The sequence below is a fragment of the Dreissena polymorpha genome, chromosome 14, assembly GCF_020536995.1.
Source record: "Dreissena polymorpha isolate Duluth1 chromosome 14, UMN_Dpol_1.0, whole genome shotgun sequence".
In the NCBI taxonomy this organism is placed as follows: domain Eukaryota; kingdom Metazoa; phylum Mollusca; class Bivalvia; order Myida; family Dreissenidae; genus Dreissena; species Dreissena polymorpha.
In genome coordinates, this window is record NC_068368.1 from 73,372,195 (window position 1) to 73,387,135 (window position 14,941).

The following is a 14,941-nucleotide window of genomic DNA, read 5'->3' on the forward strand; positions in this document are numbered from 1 at the left end:
CAGGATATGTTGAGAACACACATATGTTGAGTGTTTAAATGCATCAAAAGGGTTAAGCTTATTGAGATCAGTACTTTGAGAAAATATCAAGGACTCATCCTAAATGTTGATCATCCCTAAGCCGACTCCGTCAGACAGTGAGAAAATATCAAGGACTCATCCTAAGTGTTGATCATCCCTAAGCAGACTCCTTCAGACAGTGAGAAAATATCAAGGACTCATCCTAAGTGTTGATCATCCCTAAGCCGACTCCGTCAGACAGTGAGAAAATATCAAGGACTCATCCTAAGTGTTGATCATCCCTAAGCCGACTCCGTCAGACAGTGAGAAAATATCAAGGACTCATCCTAAGTGTTGATCATCCCTAAGCAGTCTCTGTCAGACAGTGAGAAAATATCAAGGACTCATCCTAAGTGTTGATCATCCCAAAGCAGACTCCATCAGACAGTGAGAAAATATCAAGGACTCATCCTAAGTGTTGATCATCCCTAAGCAGTCTCCGTCAGACAGTTTGCCAAACTTGTGTGCGAGCCTACTCCAGTGATATTTACCTTCTTTCTGTCAATTTGCCAAATATCTGTGCCGTAAGAGGGAGCACAGGAAACATGTTAGAAATGCTAGACAAATGATGGACAAAAGGTGAGTACAAAAGCTCACAAGTAAGTATAAGCACAAAAGGTCACAAGTAAGTTAACATGATCTAAAAAGTATGTACCTTCTTTTTGTCCGACATTTTGCCAAACTTGTGTGTGAGCCTGGCCTTTATATCGTTGTCCTCCATGTCTGGCTTGGAGATCTTGTAGTCATCAAACCTCTCCTCTATATAGACATCCTCTGCAGTAACCATGGCTTCCCTTCGCGCTTTCTTCTCCTTCTTTTTCTTCTTCTTCTTAGCAGACAACTGAGAAAGAATTTAAACAAAATGAATCTTAAAACAAGCAAATTTGTTGAATTGTTATCTTCAACAACATACATTTTGTTTCTGACAGAGGCACAGACAGACAGTGCAAATTCTATATCCCTCTGCCTTTGGCAGAGAAAATCAAATACATGGGCTGTGCTCTGTGGAAAGGTGTTTTCTGCATGTGCGTAAAGTATCGTCCCAGATAAGACTGTGCAGTTCCTCTTTTATGATATTTTTCGTTTTAATAAATTCTTCTCTTAGCAAAAATCCAGTTAAGGTTAAAAGGGTCGTCCTAGATTAGCCTGTGCAGACTGCACAGGCTTATCTAGGACAACCCTTTACGCACTTTCATCAAACCACCTTTTCACAGAGCGCGGCTCATATGCATTGAACTTAGTCCAACAAAAGCTTATCAAATATTCCACCGTCAACATAGCAACCCTCCCAGCCTTCTTACTGGACAACTGAGAAGGTTTTATTACAAGATTTTATTTTTTTGTAATCAGTCTGCACAAGCTTATCAGGGAAGACACTATCCGCTTGAAAAGTAAATTTTGTTTAAACAAAATCTCTTCAGAGTGAAAATAGTGTTGAGGTGGAAAACCCGTAACCCTAGCAACCCTCTGAGCTTTCTTCTTATTAACGGACAACTGAGAAAAATACAATGTGAAACTTAAGCTGTACTTGGGCCTGTATTCACTGACCCATTCTTAGACTGAAGAATAGATTTAGGACAAAGAAAAATATGTACAGTGTTTGAATATATGTAACCTTCCATTAATGATAATGCCCTTACCAAATGTTCTACATGAAGATTGATGTAGATAGTCAGTTAACATTAAGTATGACTCAAAAGTAAAGCAATTCTTTAATATTCCAATTTTAAGAATATTCATTGTTCTTAGACTTAAAAGTGCATAAACACTCAAAGTCACAGGTGTGATCAGTGTAGTTTTCAGTCTTGGATCGGGTCTGATCTATGACGAGTAGGTCACGCGCGTTGTGTTTTGTGTTATTTCTAAAAATTTGACCCAGCATTTGAAAAAATATAACAAGATATGTACATTTCCAGAAAGGAAATTCATTTCTGTGTTGAAAAAGACCAAGTTCATGGAAACCACTGCAAAATTAATACAGTTATGGCTGTTCAAAGCGATGCATCCTGTTTTCTGGTCATTTTGAGTTGAATACCTTGTGAATCGATGTTGAAATGGCTCTTTGAAAATTATGATTGCAATACCTTTAACTGTTAATATTACCTTCTTATCAATGTGTTGAATACATGACCAACATCTTGAAAATAAAGACTATTATTTATAAAAAAATATGACTACTAATATTATAATGATGAAAATTCTAAACATGTTATGGCATACTTGACATCCAGGTCACCTCAGTGTTTTTGTTGTTGCTATTATTTGTTTTAGATTTTTACTATAATTATCATAATTTTTATTATTTAATTATTGTTAATATTATTGTTATTATTAACATTCTAAAGCTGTGATGACTTGATTTACAGTACAACATGGTATAACTCTTTCAGTGCTGTAACCGAATTTTGAAGACCTTTGAAAACAGTTTGGATCCAGATGAGACGCCACAAAACGTGGCGTCTCATCAGAATTCAAACTGTTTGCTATTCTGATAGTATTCTTTGAAAAAAAATCGAAGAAAATGCTAATTTAAGATATTCAGCAGACAAAATTTTAGCAGAAGACAAATTTCCCAGCATGCAAAGGGTTAACATCTTACCTCTGTGTCTGAATGGTGTCTCTTAACCTGAAATATAACAAGGATTCTGATGATACAGTACAGGGTTGTGAAAATGTTACATTAGCACAATGGTTGTCAGTTGACTACATATGAAATGAATACCTGCTGATTATATTTTGACAACTTTCAATAATGTATTACCTTTTCCTTAGATAAGTAATACAAAAAGCATGCAGAACTGAAAGCTATCGTTATTACAGGCATCTACTGGTTGTGGAGTATTTTCAGTAAGAAAAACGCATTTATTTTGGGGCGGTTTTCATTATTGTTTGAATTCAATAGCAGACCTTTGACACTTGAGAATGATTGAGGCATTAGGCATTTATTCAAATGTCATCTGTCTGATATGCTTCCAAACTCTTTTCTCAAAATGTTTCTTAATAAATGCAATTAATGCACACACAAAAACTACTCGAGTTATTTTTGCTACGACTAAATGGGTGGGTGGGGGAAAGGGGTAATCTCTGTTTGCTGCCTTCTTAGGCTACAAAATAAACAACCAGAGCCTTGTTTGGAAAGACATGGACTTAATGCACAGGCTAATCAGGGATGGCACTTGCCCCTGTAACTGGATTTACACTAAGAAGGGAAATGCAATAAAAGCAGAAAGTGCCTTACCTGATAAGCCTATGCTGACTGCACAGGGTTATCTGGGACAAAACGCTCAATAAAGTAAATTCACTTACCGGGGTCTTGGCATTTGAAACTACAGGAAGTGTCTTGTTCAGGTCTTCTTGTGAGGACTTCAAGAAAAGACAAGCAAAAGGTAACAACACACTCTAAACAACAAAAAACAGAGGACACAATACACTCTAAACAGCAAATAACAGAAAACACAAGATACAATAAACTCTTTACAGCAAATAACAGACAACAAAATACACTCTAAATAGCAAACAATATATTATCTGTCTGTTTTTTACAAGTACATTTGATTTAATACTTAAAGAAATCATAAACTCTTGCAGATCAGAAAGAATTAAGAAAGTGACTGATTTAGGATTTAAGAATTTCTTTTTGGTCACTGCCACCAGAAGGAGATGAGAAGGTTCACACTATTATTTCACATGGCATACATAAATAACTCAACATGTGTATTTCCTTGTAATTCTACTTACTGAATCATTTTCTACAGGTTTAGATTTTTTCTTAGGGGAGTCAGTATTTAAAACCGCACCATTCTTTACTTTTGCTTTTGAGCCCTCTTCTTTTCTCTTCCTCTCCTACAAAATCATTTTCTAATATTCATGAACAAGAACACGTGTTATTAACTCATAAATGCATGTCTCCACGGATATTTTCTATTTTTACCAACACCCATAAAAGATACTTTCCAATTGAGAAAAACCTATAAAATTCCCAAATCGCCATCTGAAAAATTTCCAATTGCTACGTGAAAAAATTCCCAACAGGAAGGACGATTTTGTCAATTGCATGCCAAAAGTGCATAATCTGCAAGATGAAAAATAAAACAAGCGCTGTTTGTAAAACATGCATGCCCCCCATATGGGCTGTCAGTTGTAGTGGAAGCCATTGTGTGAATACGTTTTTTGTCACTGTGACCTTGACCTTTGACCTAGTGACCTGAAAATTAATAGGGGTCATCTGCCAGTCATGATCAATGTACCTATGAAGTTTCATGATTCTAGGTGTAAGCATTCTGGAGTTATCATCCGGAAACCATTTTACTATTTAGAGTCACTGTGACCTTGACCTTTGACCTGAAAATCATTAGGGGTCATCTACCAGTCATGATCAATGTACCTATGAAGTTTCATGATCCTAGGCCTAAGCATTCTTGAGTTATCATCCGGAAACCATTTTACTATTTCGAGTCACTGTGACCTTGACCTTTGACCTAGTGACCTGAAAATCAATAGGGGTCATCTGACAGTCATGATCAATGAACCTATGAAGTTTAATGATCCTAGGCCTAAGAGTTCTTGAGTTATCATTCGGAAACCATCTGGTGGACAGACGGACTGACAGACTGACATGTGCAAAACAATATACCCCCTCTTCTTCGAAGGGGGGCATAATAAGAACTGAAACTGAACATTTCAAGCCAAAATGCATGAACAATAATATTTGAAATGGTTTTTGCAATTTAAACCAAACAATTTAAAAGACCCAAAATTCCCTATCTGAAAATTTCATGAAACAATTTTCTTCCCAATTTTAGGATTTTTTGAGCCAATTCTTCCCATTTAAAACAGAACTGTGTCCTTTTCCGAATTAGCCCAAAAAATCGCTGGTCTCCGAGCATGTACTCATTACTAGTACAACTGGTAAATGAGTCTCATTCTGGGAAAATGGGGCTTAATGCATTTGCATAATATTTCTCAGATTAGCCTATGCAATCTGCACAAGCTTTTAAGGAGGTCCACACTTTCCTCCAAAACTGTATTTCGCTTCAAAGATACTTTATTTCAGCCAAATTTTAAATAAAAGTGGAAAGCGTTATCCCAGATTAGCCTGTGCAGACTACACAGCCTTGTCTAGGACAATACTTTACAAGAATGCAATAAGCCCAGTTTTCCAGGTAACAAGATAAATACAATTTATCAGTAGAAATACCAATAAACATGTAGGAACACCTACACTGCTTTTCTTTAAGTTAACGGTATCTTTGATCAAGGTTTGATATAGATAGACTTTCTCTTCATATTGGCAATACTACTCAGTGGGTACAAACAAAGATAACGCATTTAAATCCTTTTTAAAGCAACTTTTGCAAGGGTTTACCTCGCTTCATTGGGAAGAGGCCCTAGCCTATGGATTTTGGGAAGAAATTGCTCATTTTGGGAAGAATTCTCGCTAAAATTACTGCTTTGGGAAATGAAAAAGCTGGTGTAAGTTAGGATTTTTGGGAAAACTGCATGATTTTAAAGAAATTTTCAATTGGGAAGGGGCCTTTAATAGGCCCCTGTCATAAAAGGCTGAAAACCTCTGTTCTGTATCAGCTCCAATCATTTAAGTGCAACTATACTTGGTGTATACAATAAGTCAGTATTCAGGGCTTTTTTTCCATATTCAGCAAGGGCCCCATATAGGCCCCTTCCACCAAGAGAATTTCTTTAAAATGATGCATTTCCCCCTAAATTTAAAGCTTACTTTAGGAAATGTATCCCCTTTTTTCAGTTTTGACAATAATTTTTCCCTTAAAATGGAAGGCTATGCCTTTTTCTTAAATCAAGAAAAAACAAGATGTGTTTGTGAAACATTATGTCCCCACCCATATATATGACCTTTGACCTTGAAGGATGACCTTGACCTTTCACCATTCAAAATGTGAAGCTCCATGAGATAAACATGCACACCAAATATCAAGTTGCTATCTTCAATATTGCAAAGTTATGTCAGAGCCCTACACTTTGAGGGATTGGGGCCTGGGCCCTTAGAGGGGGTAATTTTGCGTCGTTTTGGGCGAAAAGGGGAATTTTAGAAGATCTTCTCACCAACCATTCAACACCTAAAACTGCTATATTTTAATGTGATTTACATAAATATACATTTAATCAAAGGTTAAGAGCATGATACCAGCTGGCAACACAGGTATAAAATAAAATTAAAAAAAAAAAAAAAAAAAAAAAAATTGAGGGGGGAATTTTTAGCTCAAATAGGGGAAAAAAGTATACTTTTTCATGGGGGAAACCTCTGATATTCGGCAGTCAAAAGTGCAAAACAAGGGCTCTGAATGTTAAAGATTGACGCAAACAAACCAACAAACAGACAGGGCAAAAACAATGTCACCCAGTATAGACTGAGCGACACTTTATATTAAAAAGTGCTAGTTAAATTGCTGTATAATAAACTCAATAAACCAATTATTGTGTGTATGGGAAAAGTTTTGCATATTTGGGGGGAAACGTTGGTCAGATTTTTGGGAAAAATGTTATATTTTGCCATTTGGAAACGGCCTTTTTTACTTTTTGCAATTGGGAAACAGCCTGTAAGAGGCTGTTATTTTGGGAAAAAAAAAAACCCTGTATCACAGCCTTACATCTGATTTCCTCAGCTCAGCCAGGGTATGCTGTATCACAAGGTCCTCTGGGTGTAGAGTGGCGTACGACTTCACCTCCCGTATATACGCCTCCTTCCTCTGTAAAACACACACATGGATATGATATGAGTCTAGTACTAGGAAAACTGGGCTTAATGCATGTGTGTAAAGAGTTGCCTGAGATAAGCCTGTGCAGCCAACACAGTCATATAGGGGACGCCTCTTTCCTCTACACTGGATTTTTGTTAAGTGGAGACAACCTTCAAATGAAAAAATCAGTAAAAGTGTTAAGTGTCGTCCCTGAATAGACAGTGGGGACTGCATCAAGCTTGTCATCACAGATGTGGCTATAGTTTATGTACATCATAACAGCTATAAGTCATACGTCCTGACAGGATTTCATGCTATAAGTCTACATACCTCATCACATATTTTCTGGTACCGTGCCTTTTCTTGTTCGTCCGTCGTCTTCCACATCACGCCCAGCCGGATCATCTTATGTACACCGGACTCTGGTACAGCCTTGGCTTTCTCCTCACAGAAGTAACTGTATGCACTCAGCCTGTATACAGATGATATGAGTTGTGTTCTGGTAAAACTGGGCATAATGCACGTGCACGTGCGTAAAGTCAGCACAGGCTAATCAGGGACGATACTTTCCGCCTAAACTTGATTTTCGGTAAGGAGGGACTTCCTTGAAACTAAAAATAACATACAAGCGGAAAGTGTCGTCCCTGATTAGCCTGTGCAGACTGCACAGGCTAATCTGGGACGACACTTTACGCACATGCATTATGCCCAGTTTTATCTGAACACTACTCATATATTTGCCAAATATTGCGACATTGGGTCTTATCCCATATGTAATCAGGGTAGCTCCAGACCAACCCTGGCATTCAGGCTGTCTGGTTAGGAGCTACCATGTCCATTATAATGTAGCTCCTGACTGAACTGCGTGAATTTGCAGGCCGGTCTCAAGTTAAGCTGGCAGCATATGGCATCAGCCATATTTTCGCAGGACACAGATCATATTATTTTATATAGATGGAGCATTGGTCTCAATTATATTTGCAAACAGTAATTATTACAATTATAATTTGAGAGTCAGTCATTCTTAAACATAAAAATTTGATTGATGTATACAGGCCCAAAACTATCAAGATTTTTTTCTTGGAAACCTTCAATCTGGATTTTTTTTTACAGCCATTGGTAAATTGTGTTTTTTTACCCAGTCTTTTTTTCCAGTATTTTGGGAAGATAGCCCATGGCTTTGACATTTGTAATTTTATAAGCATTTTCAAGAAATTGGGAAAATAAATTTGGACTTAAAACTACATGAAGGAGTTTAACATCTTTAATCACAAGCAAAAGCCTTCTTTGGCATCACTATAGTACAACAATGTATAACTGGTCTCGTATTTTGGCAAGGAAACAATCTTGCATCAGGCACCATTTATTAGGAGGCGCTTTATCTTCTTCTGAACAACTACTGCTTTCAACATGTTAAATATCAGTCAGCACTTTGCTTTCAGAAATCAACTATGACAATGCAAAAGGGTCACTTGTTATTAAAATACTATCATTAACAATGGAAGGTGTTTCAATGATAGGACTTGAACTTGTTGACAATGTTTGTTTATTTAATGACGCTTGCTTAAAAAAAATCAACAGTTTTCATTTGCCCAGGTTTTATCTTAGGAACCTTTTTCACATAAAATTTCGAATTGTGCTGCATTTTTGTTTTCCATTCAGCAGAATCACGAAACGCTTGAATTTAATTGCAAATATAATAAGCGCCTGAACAACATAGACAATATGGGGCACACGAATAATGACGGCGTTATCTAAATCGAGGTAAAGTCTAAAAAACAAACAAGACTGGATCGGACTATGCTTTGTTAAAAAGCGAAACAGCCAATGTCATTAGCGTTTTTTCTTGATTGGAAAAAAAAAGAGAGCAAATTTGGGGAAAAAAGTATACTTTTTGCTATGGGAATATAGCCGAATTTCTGCTTTAAAATTGGGCCAAAAAAACCTGTTTCCTATATGTAAAAGTGCTGTTTTCTGCAACTTGATAAAGAAGTAAACAAATAGCTGCCTTACGCACGTTCAGACCCCATATTCCCAGAGAAAGGCTCACAAACATGGCCGCTATCAGACACAATGTCTGACAAGACCCATTTTAAGGAGTCTGGCACTGTCTATATAAAATAATGCAGATTTAGCTTACTTTGGTTTCACTGGATGATTGGTGTTCACGGGGATCCTGCAACAACAACAACATGTTACCCATGAATCACACAAACACTCTTAAAACAGAGTCTCACACACTGGATAAAGTTTCTCATTTTTTCGGTAAAAAATAATCTTAAAGAATGAATGTACAACAAAATCTCACTGAATGTGATCATCTGATTCAAACAACTTTTATTTAACCCTTTACCACTTAGAGACGTGTTTCCACGCATTTTCAGTCCCTTAGAAAGTTATGTTTCATTTTTGACCTTTCTTACTAGATTCAAAGTTTTTAAGGCTTCATTTCCAAACATTTGATACTGTGCTGTTTGCAAATAGCCATTTTTACTTCGCTTCTTATTGAAGAAAGGGTAAACAAGTTCAACTGCATTAACCAAATGAGCCGCGTTCTGAAAAAACTGGGTTTAATACATGTGCGTAAAGTGTCGTCCCAGATTAGCCTGTGCACTCCGCACAGGCTAATCAGGGACGACACTTTCCGCTTTTGTGGTATTTTTAGTTTCAAGGAAGTCCCTCCTTACCGAAAATCAAGTTTCGGCGAAAAGTGTAGTCCCTGATTAGCCCTTGCGGACTGCTCAGTCTAATCTAGGATGACTCTTTACGCACATGCATTAAGCCCAGTTTTCTCAGAACACAACTCAAATGTTCACACGATGACTAAGGTCACTTACCTGGTCTTTTTCGGCTCAACTGACTTCTTTGGCTCAGTTGACTTTGAACTGTTTCCTTGATCCACATGCTTGTTGTGTTGAAACAGGTCACTTTTCTGTTTGGAAATAATAATTAAGAAATATAAAAACCTCAATCTGTGAAAAGGGGGTTTAATGCAAATGTGTGTTAACTATGCTTCCAGATAAGTACGTGCGGACTGCTCTTGCTAATCTGGGACCACACTTGTAAACAAATGCAGCCCAGTGTTCCCATAGTGGAGCTCCATATATGAGTTACCAGTTAATATTTCTGCAAAATGTCAACCAGTTTTAGAGAAGTCATTTTTAGTAAGTGTATTGAAGCACCCTTAACAGCTGGATTGCCATCAAGCTCACAAACCAAATTTAGCCGTGTCAAGCGAAATGGGTCTAATGCCATACGGGGCCAGCATAACCCCAACTTGGAAATCTGCTCTGTCTGGTCTGAACCTTAACTGTCTGCTATAAAGTCACACAAAGCTTTTTTGGTCTCACAAGCGAACAGGGAAGAACCAGCTTCATAGTCTCATATAGCATAAGAACTAATTTCGCAAAATGTGCCTCATATCATGTTTACAGCAATTTTGTTCTCCCAATCGGTAAAAGTACCAGTACAAGTCCAATTCGGCACATTGTGTGCGAAAAAAACTGACATTGGTAAAATTTGTGTCTTTAAATCTTCATATTGGAAAACTTGTGTATTTGATTTTGTGTTCCCAAATACTTCTAAATTTATAATCCAGTGTTGACAAGTTGTCAATATTATATTTACTTTGTTTCAAGCCATAGAGCTGCATAGGGAAACTAATTAAATGTTTTAATTTAATTAAACAAAACACTTTTTTTTAACCTTCAATTGGGATTTTTTTACAGCAATTGGAAATTATTTTTTTTCTAATTGGGAAAGCTCCGTTTTCCGGTACTTTATAAAGAAGGAAAGATTTTTTTTCCGGTACTTTATAAAGAAGGAAAAAAATTGCTGATTCAGGATTCAAAACAAACACAAATCTGATGGCCCAAATATAGGATGTTGCATGAGTGGTGGTTTTGTATTGAATTTATTAAACAAGTCATCTCAATGAAGATAAAAACAAGGCTTTATCTTCATTTAGATGACGAGTTTAATAAAATCAATACAAAATGACCACGAATCTAAGATTCTATTTATAACAAGACCAACAAATTTTCTTTTCATTTTATGCTCTTTTCACCGTTTATTCACATTGTAAAAGGGTTTAACTGAAGAAATTCGCTGGAATAATGACGTCATTTCGTCAAAAAAATGACGTCATTTCACAGTTATATAACTAGTGTAATAACATCCGTGTAATAAACAAAATTGAGCATTATGTTATTTCACTCCTGGAGCGCAGGTCATGTAATAAAGGAATTATATGATACAAGGTGCAAAGAAGCTTACATGATGTTGAAGGACCACATCAGTGATGACTTCTGGCAGCGTTCGGAAGTGGCGTGTCTGAAAATATTTAACACTTGGCCAATGTCTCCTTAACAATTTTATGTATGCACAAATATGTACATGACAATTTCATGTGTGTGCATTTTAAATTTAATTTGCATAAATATGTTATTCACACACATTTATACATGATTTGTTTGCTTTAAATTTCACAGCAGGTGCCTTTTGGAATTAAAATAGCGCTATAAACCATGAAATTTCGGGGGGGGGGGGGGGGGTAGGGGGTATCAAACATTATAAAATGATTATAAATAACAGTTTTCCAATTGTTTGTACCTGCATTTTTTAATTCATATAATAAATAGCTTTGGAACAATATTACTGTATTTGAAAATTAAGTCAATTAACCAATTATTGGGTTCATTAGAAAAGTTTGTCATCCTTTTTGTGAAATTTGGCCAGATTTTAATGAAAAATGTTTCTTTTTGCTATTGGGAAACAGTCTGAAAGAGGGTGTAAATTAAGACAAACAAACATGCATGCCCCCCATATGGGCTTTCAGTTGTAGTGGCAGCCATTGTGAGAATCCGTTTTCTGTCACTGTGACCTTTGACCTATTGACCTGAAAATCAATACGGGTCATCTGCCAGTCATGATAAATGTACCTATGAAGTTTCATTATCCTAGGCCTAATTATTTTTTAGTTATCATCAGGAAACCATTTTACTGTTTCGAGTCACTGTGACCTTGACCTTTGACCTAGTGACCTGAAAATTAATAGGGGTCATTTGCCAGTCATGATCAATGAACCTATGAATTTTCATTATCCTAGGCATAAGCATTCTTGAGTTATCATCTGGAAACCATTTTACTATTTAGAGTGACTGTGACCTTGACCTTTGACCAAGTGACCTGAAAATGAAATAGGGGTCATCTGCGAGTCATGATCAATGTACCTATGAAGTTTCATGATCCTAGGCGTAAGTGTTCTTGAATTATCATCCGAAAACCATTTCACTGGTTGGAGTCACCGTGACCTTGTCCTTTGACCTAGTGACCTGAAAAACAATAGGGGTCATCTGCGAATCATGATCAATGTACCTATGAAGTTTCATGATCCTATGCATAAGCGTTCTTGAGTTATCATCCGGAAACCAGTTTACTGGTTCGAGTCACCGTGACCTTGACCTTTTACCTAGTGACCTGAAAATCAATAGGGGTATTCTGCAAGTCATGATCAATGTACCTATGACATTTCATGATCCTAGGCGTAAGTGTTCTTGAGTTATCATCCAGAAACCATTTTACTGGTTCGAGTCACTGTGACCTTGACCTTTGACCTAGTGACCTGAAAATCAATAGGGGTCATCTGCAAGTCATGATCAATGTACCTATGAACTTTCATGATCCTAGGCGTAAGCGTTCTTGAGTTATCATCCGGAAACCATCTGGTGGACGGACCGACGGACTGACCGACATGAGCAAAACAATATACCCCCTCTTCTCCAAAGGGGAGAATAATAAATCACTGTATAGGCATACATAGAAACACTGTGATCATTTGAGGATTATATTTTGCAAAATAAACAAGTTCAGTACAGTGGTAACAACTCACTGATTTCATATGTAACATGTCACTGATATCAGATGTAACAAGTCACATATTACAGATGTAACAACACACTGATTTCAGATGTAAAAACACACTGCTTTCAGATGTAACAACTCACTGATTTCAGATGTAACAATACACTGATTTCAGATGTAATAACACACTGATTTCAGATGTAACAACTCACTTATTTCAGATGTAACAACTCACTGATTTCAGATGTAACTAGAAATGGCGCGGCAGAGGCCGACGCGTATCCCCACGCCGAATGTTTGACCTAGGTGTGCCCCAGGGTTGGTAATGGGGCCATGCATAGCTGAGATTGACCGTATTGTCATAAGAGAAGTTCATCATCAATTAGAAGTGAATTGGTGTAGAAATGAAGAAGTTATAGTAAAAGGCAATTTTGGGTGGGTGTGACATATGTGGGCAGGGCGCCCCAGGGTTGGTAATTGTGCCATGCATAGTTGAGATTGACCGTATTGTCATAAGAGAAGTTCAGTATCAATTTGAAGTGAATCGGTGTAGAAATGAAGAAATTATAGTAAAAGGCCATTTTGGGCGGGTGTGGTCTATGTGGGCGGGGCCCCAGGGTTGGTAATGGGGCCATGCATAGTTGAGATTGACCGTATTGTCATAAGAGAGGTTCAGTATCAATTTGAAGTGAATCGGTGTAGAAATGAAGAAATTATAGTAAAAGGCAATTTTGGGTGGGTGTGGTCTATGTGGGCGGGGCGCCCCAGGGTTGGTAATGGGGCCATGCATAGTTGAGATTGACTGTATTGTCATAAGAGAAGTTCAATATCAATTTGAAGTGAATCGGTGTAGAAATGAAGAAATTATAGTAAAGGCAATTTTGGGTGGGTGTGGTCTATGTGGGCGGGGCCCCAGGGTTGGTTATGGGGCCATGCATAGTTGAGATTGACCCTAATGTCATAAGAGAAGTTCAGTATCAATTTGAAGTGAATCCGTGTAGAAATGAAAAAGTTAAAGTAAATGGAATTTTTTGGTGGGTGTGGCCTATGTGGGCGGGCGCCCCAGGGTTGGGATTGGGGCCATGCATAGTTGAGATTGACCCTAATGTCATAACAAAAGTTCAGTATCAATTTGAAGTGAATCCGTGTAGAAATGAAAAAATTATAGTAAATGGAAATTTTTGGTGGGTGTGGCCTATGTGGGCGGGGCGCCCCAGGGTTGGGAATGGGGCCATGCATGGTTGAGATTGACAGTATTGTCATAAGAGAGGTCCAGTATCAATTTGAAGTGAATCGGTGTAGAAATAAAGAAGTAAATGTAAAATAACCTAAAAAAATGAGTGATAATTTCTGACGCGGCCCCACCCCAACCGCTATAACTTTTGACCCAGGGGTCAGATCAAAATTCCAAATAGTGCAGGGTCGCACATATGCTCATAGCTACCATGTGTGTAATTTTCAAGGTTCTAGTGCTTTTAGTGTAGGAGGAGATAGTGGCCAGGACGGACGGACAGACAGACGGACGGACGGACGGACGGCGGAGATAACCACAATATCCCCACCTTTTTTTCAAAAAGCGTGGGGATAACAAAACACTGCTTTCATTACACAAGCAACAACTCACAGATTTCAGCAGTACTTTCCACTTCTCCTCGCACTTGGCTCTCGGCAGATCCACAGTCCGTGCCACAACGTCCCAGTCCACGATCACCTGGTCGTATGGCATGAATGATAACTGGCCTGGATCACAGTTCAACATTGCCACATGGACTAACTCCATGATCTTCACAGTCGTCCACTTGAAGCTATCTGCATTAACTAAAATAACAGATATTTAGATACAGATTTCTCACAAACATGACAGATACACTAACAGTTTGTTTATTATTCAAAATCAGGGCTGGTATACAGCCCCATGATTTTTCCCCAGTCCAAAGGGACCAGACCCCATTCCCAAAACAAGAAAAACAAGAGATGTGTTTGTCAGAAACACAATGCCCCCTAATGCGCCGCTTTTTTTTTTACTTTGACCTTGTAGGATGACCTTGACCTTTCACCACTCAAAATATGCAGCTCCTAAGATACACATGCATGCCAAATATCAAGTTGCTATGTTCAATATTTCAAAAGTTATTGCAAAACTCTACTCAAGGTTAAAGTCATGGGACAGAATGACAGACAGAAAGACAGGCCAAAAACAATATACCCCCGATCTATCGATCTGGGGCATAAAAATGAAGATCTCCACATAACAACACGGCTGTTAAAAGTAGTTTCATTGCTTTGGATTATCATACTTTAAATAG

The 14,941-nt window shown here is 37.7% G+C and overlaps 1 protein-coding gene across 2 annotated transcripts in view; it reads right to left on the bottom strand.

The window, feature by feature from the left end:
- Positions 1-14,941, bottom strand: part of LOC127857039 (uncharacterized) — a 35,253-nt gene that overhangs the window by 7,772 nt on the left and 12,540 nt on the right. For both annotated transcript variants that reach the window (XM_052393324.1, XM_052393323.1), the window contains 10 exons: positions 14,260-14,453; positions 11,049-11,105; positions 9,611-9,705; positions 8,914-8,949; positions 7,104-7,245; positions 6,684-6,782; positions 3,799-3,903; positions 3,367-3,423; positions 2,660-2,686; positions 716-901 (listed from right to left, as the gene is read on the bottom strand). In XM_052393324.1, the coding sequence (XP_052249284.1) occupies positions 716-901; positions 2,660-2,686; positions 3,367-3,423; positions 3,799-3,903; positions 6,684-6,782; positions 7,104-7,245; positions 8,914-8,949; positions 9,611-9,705; positions 11,049-11,105; positions 14,260-14,453 (998 nt within the window). The remainder of the gene's footprint in view (positions 1-715; positions 902-2,659; positions 2,687-3,366; positions 3,424-3,798; positions 3,904-6,683; positions 6,783-7,103; positions 7,246-8,913; positions 8,950-9,610; positions 9,706-11,048; positions 11,106-14,259; positions 14,454-14,941) is intronic.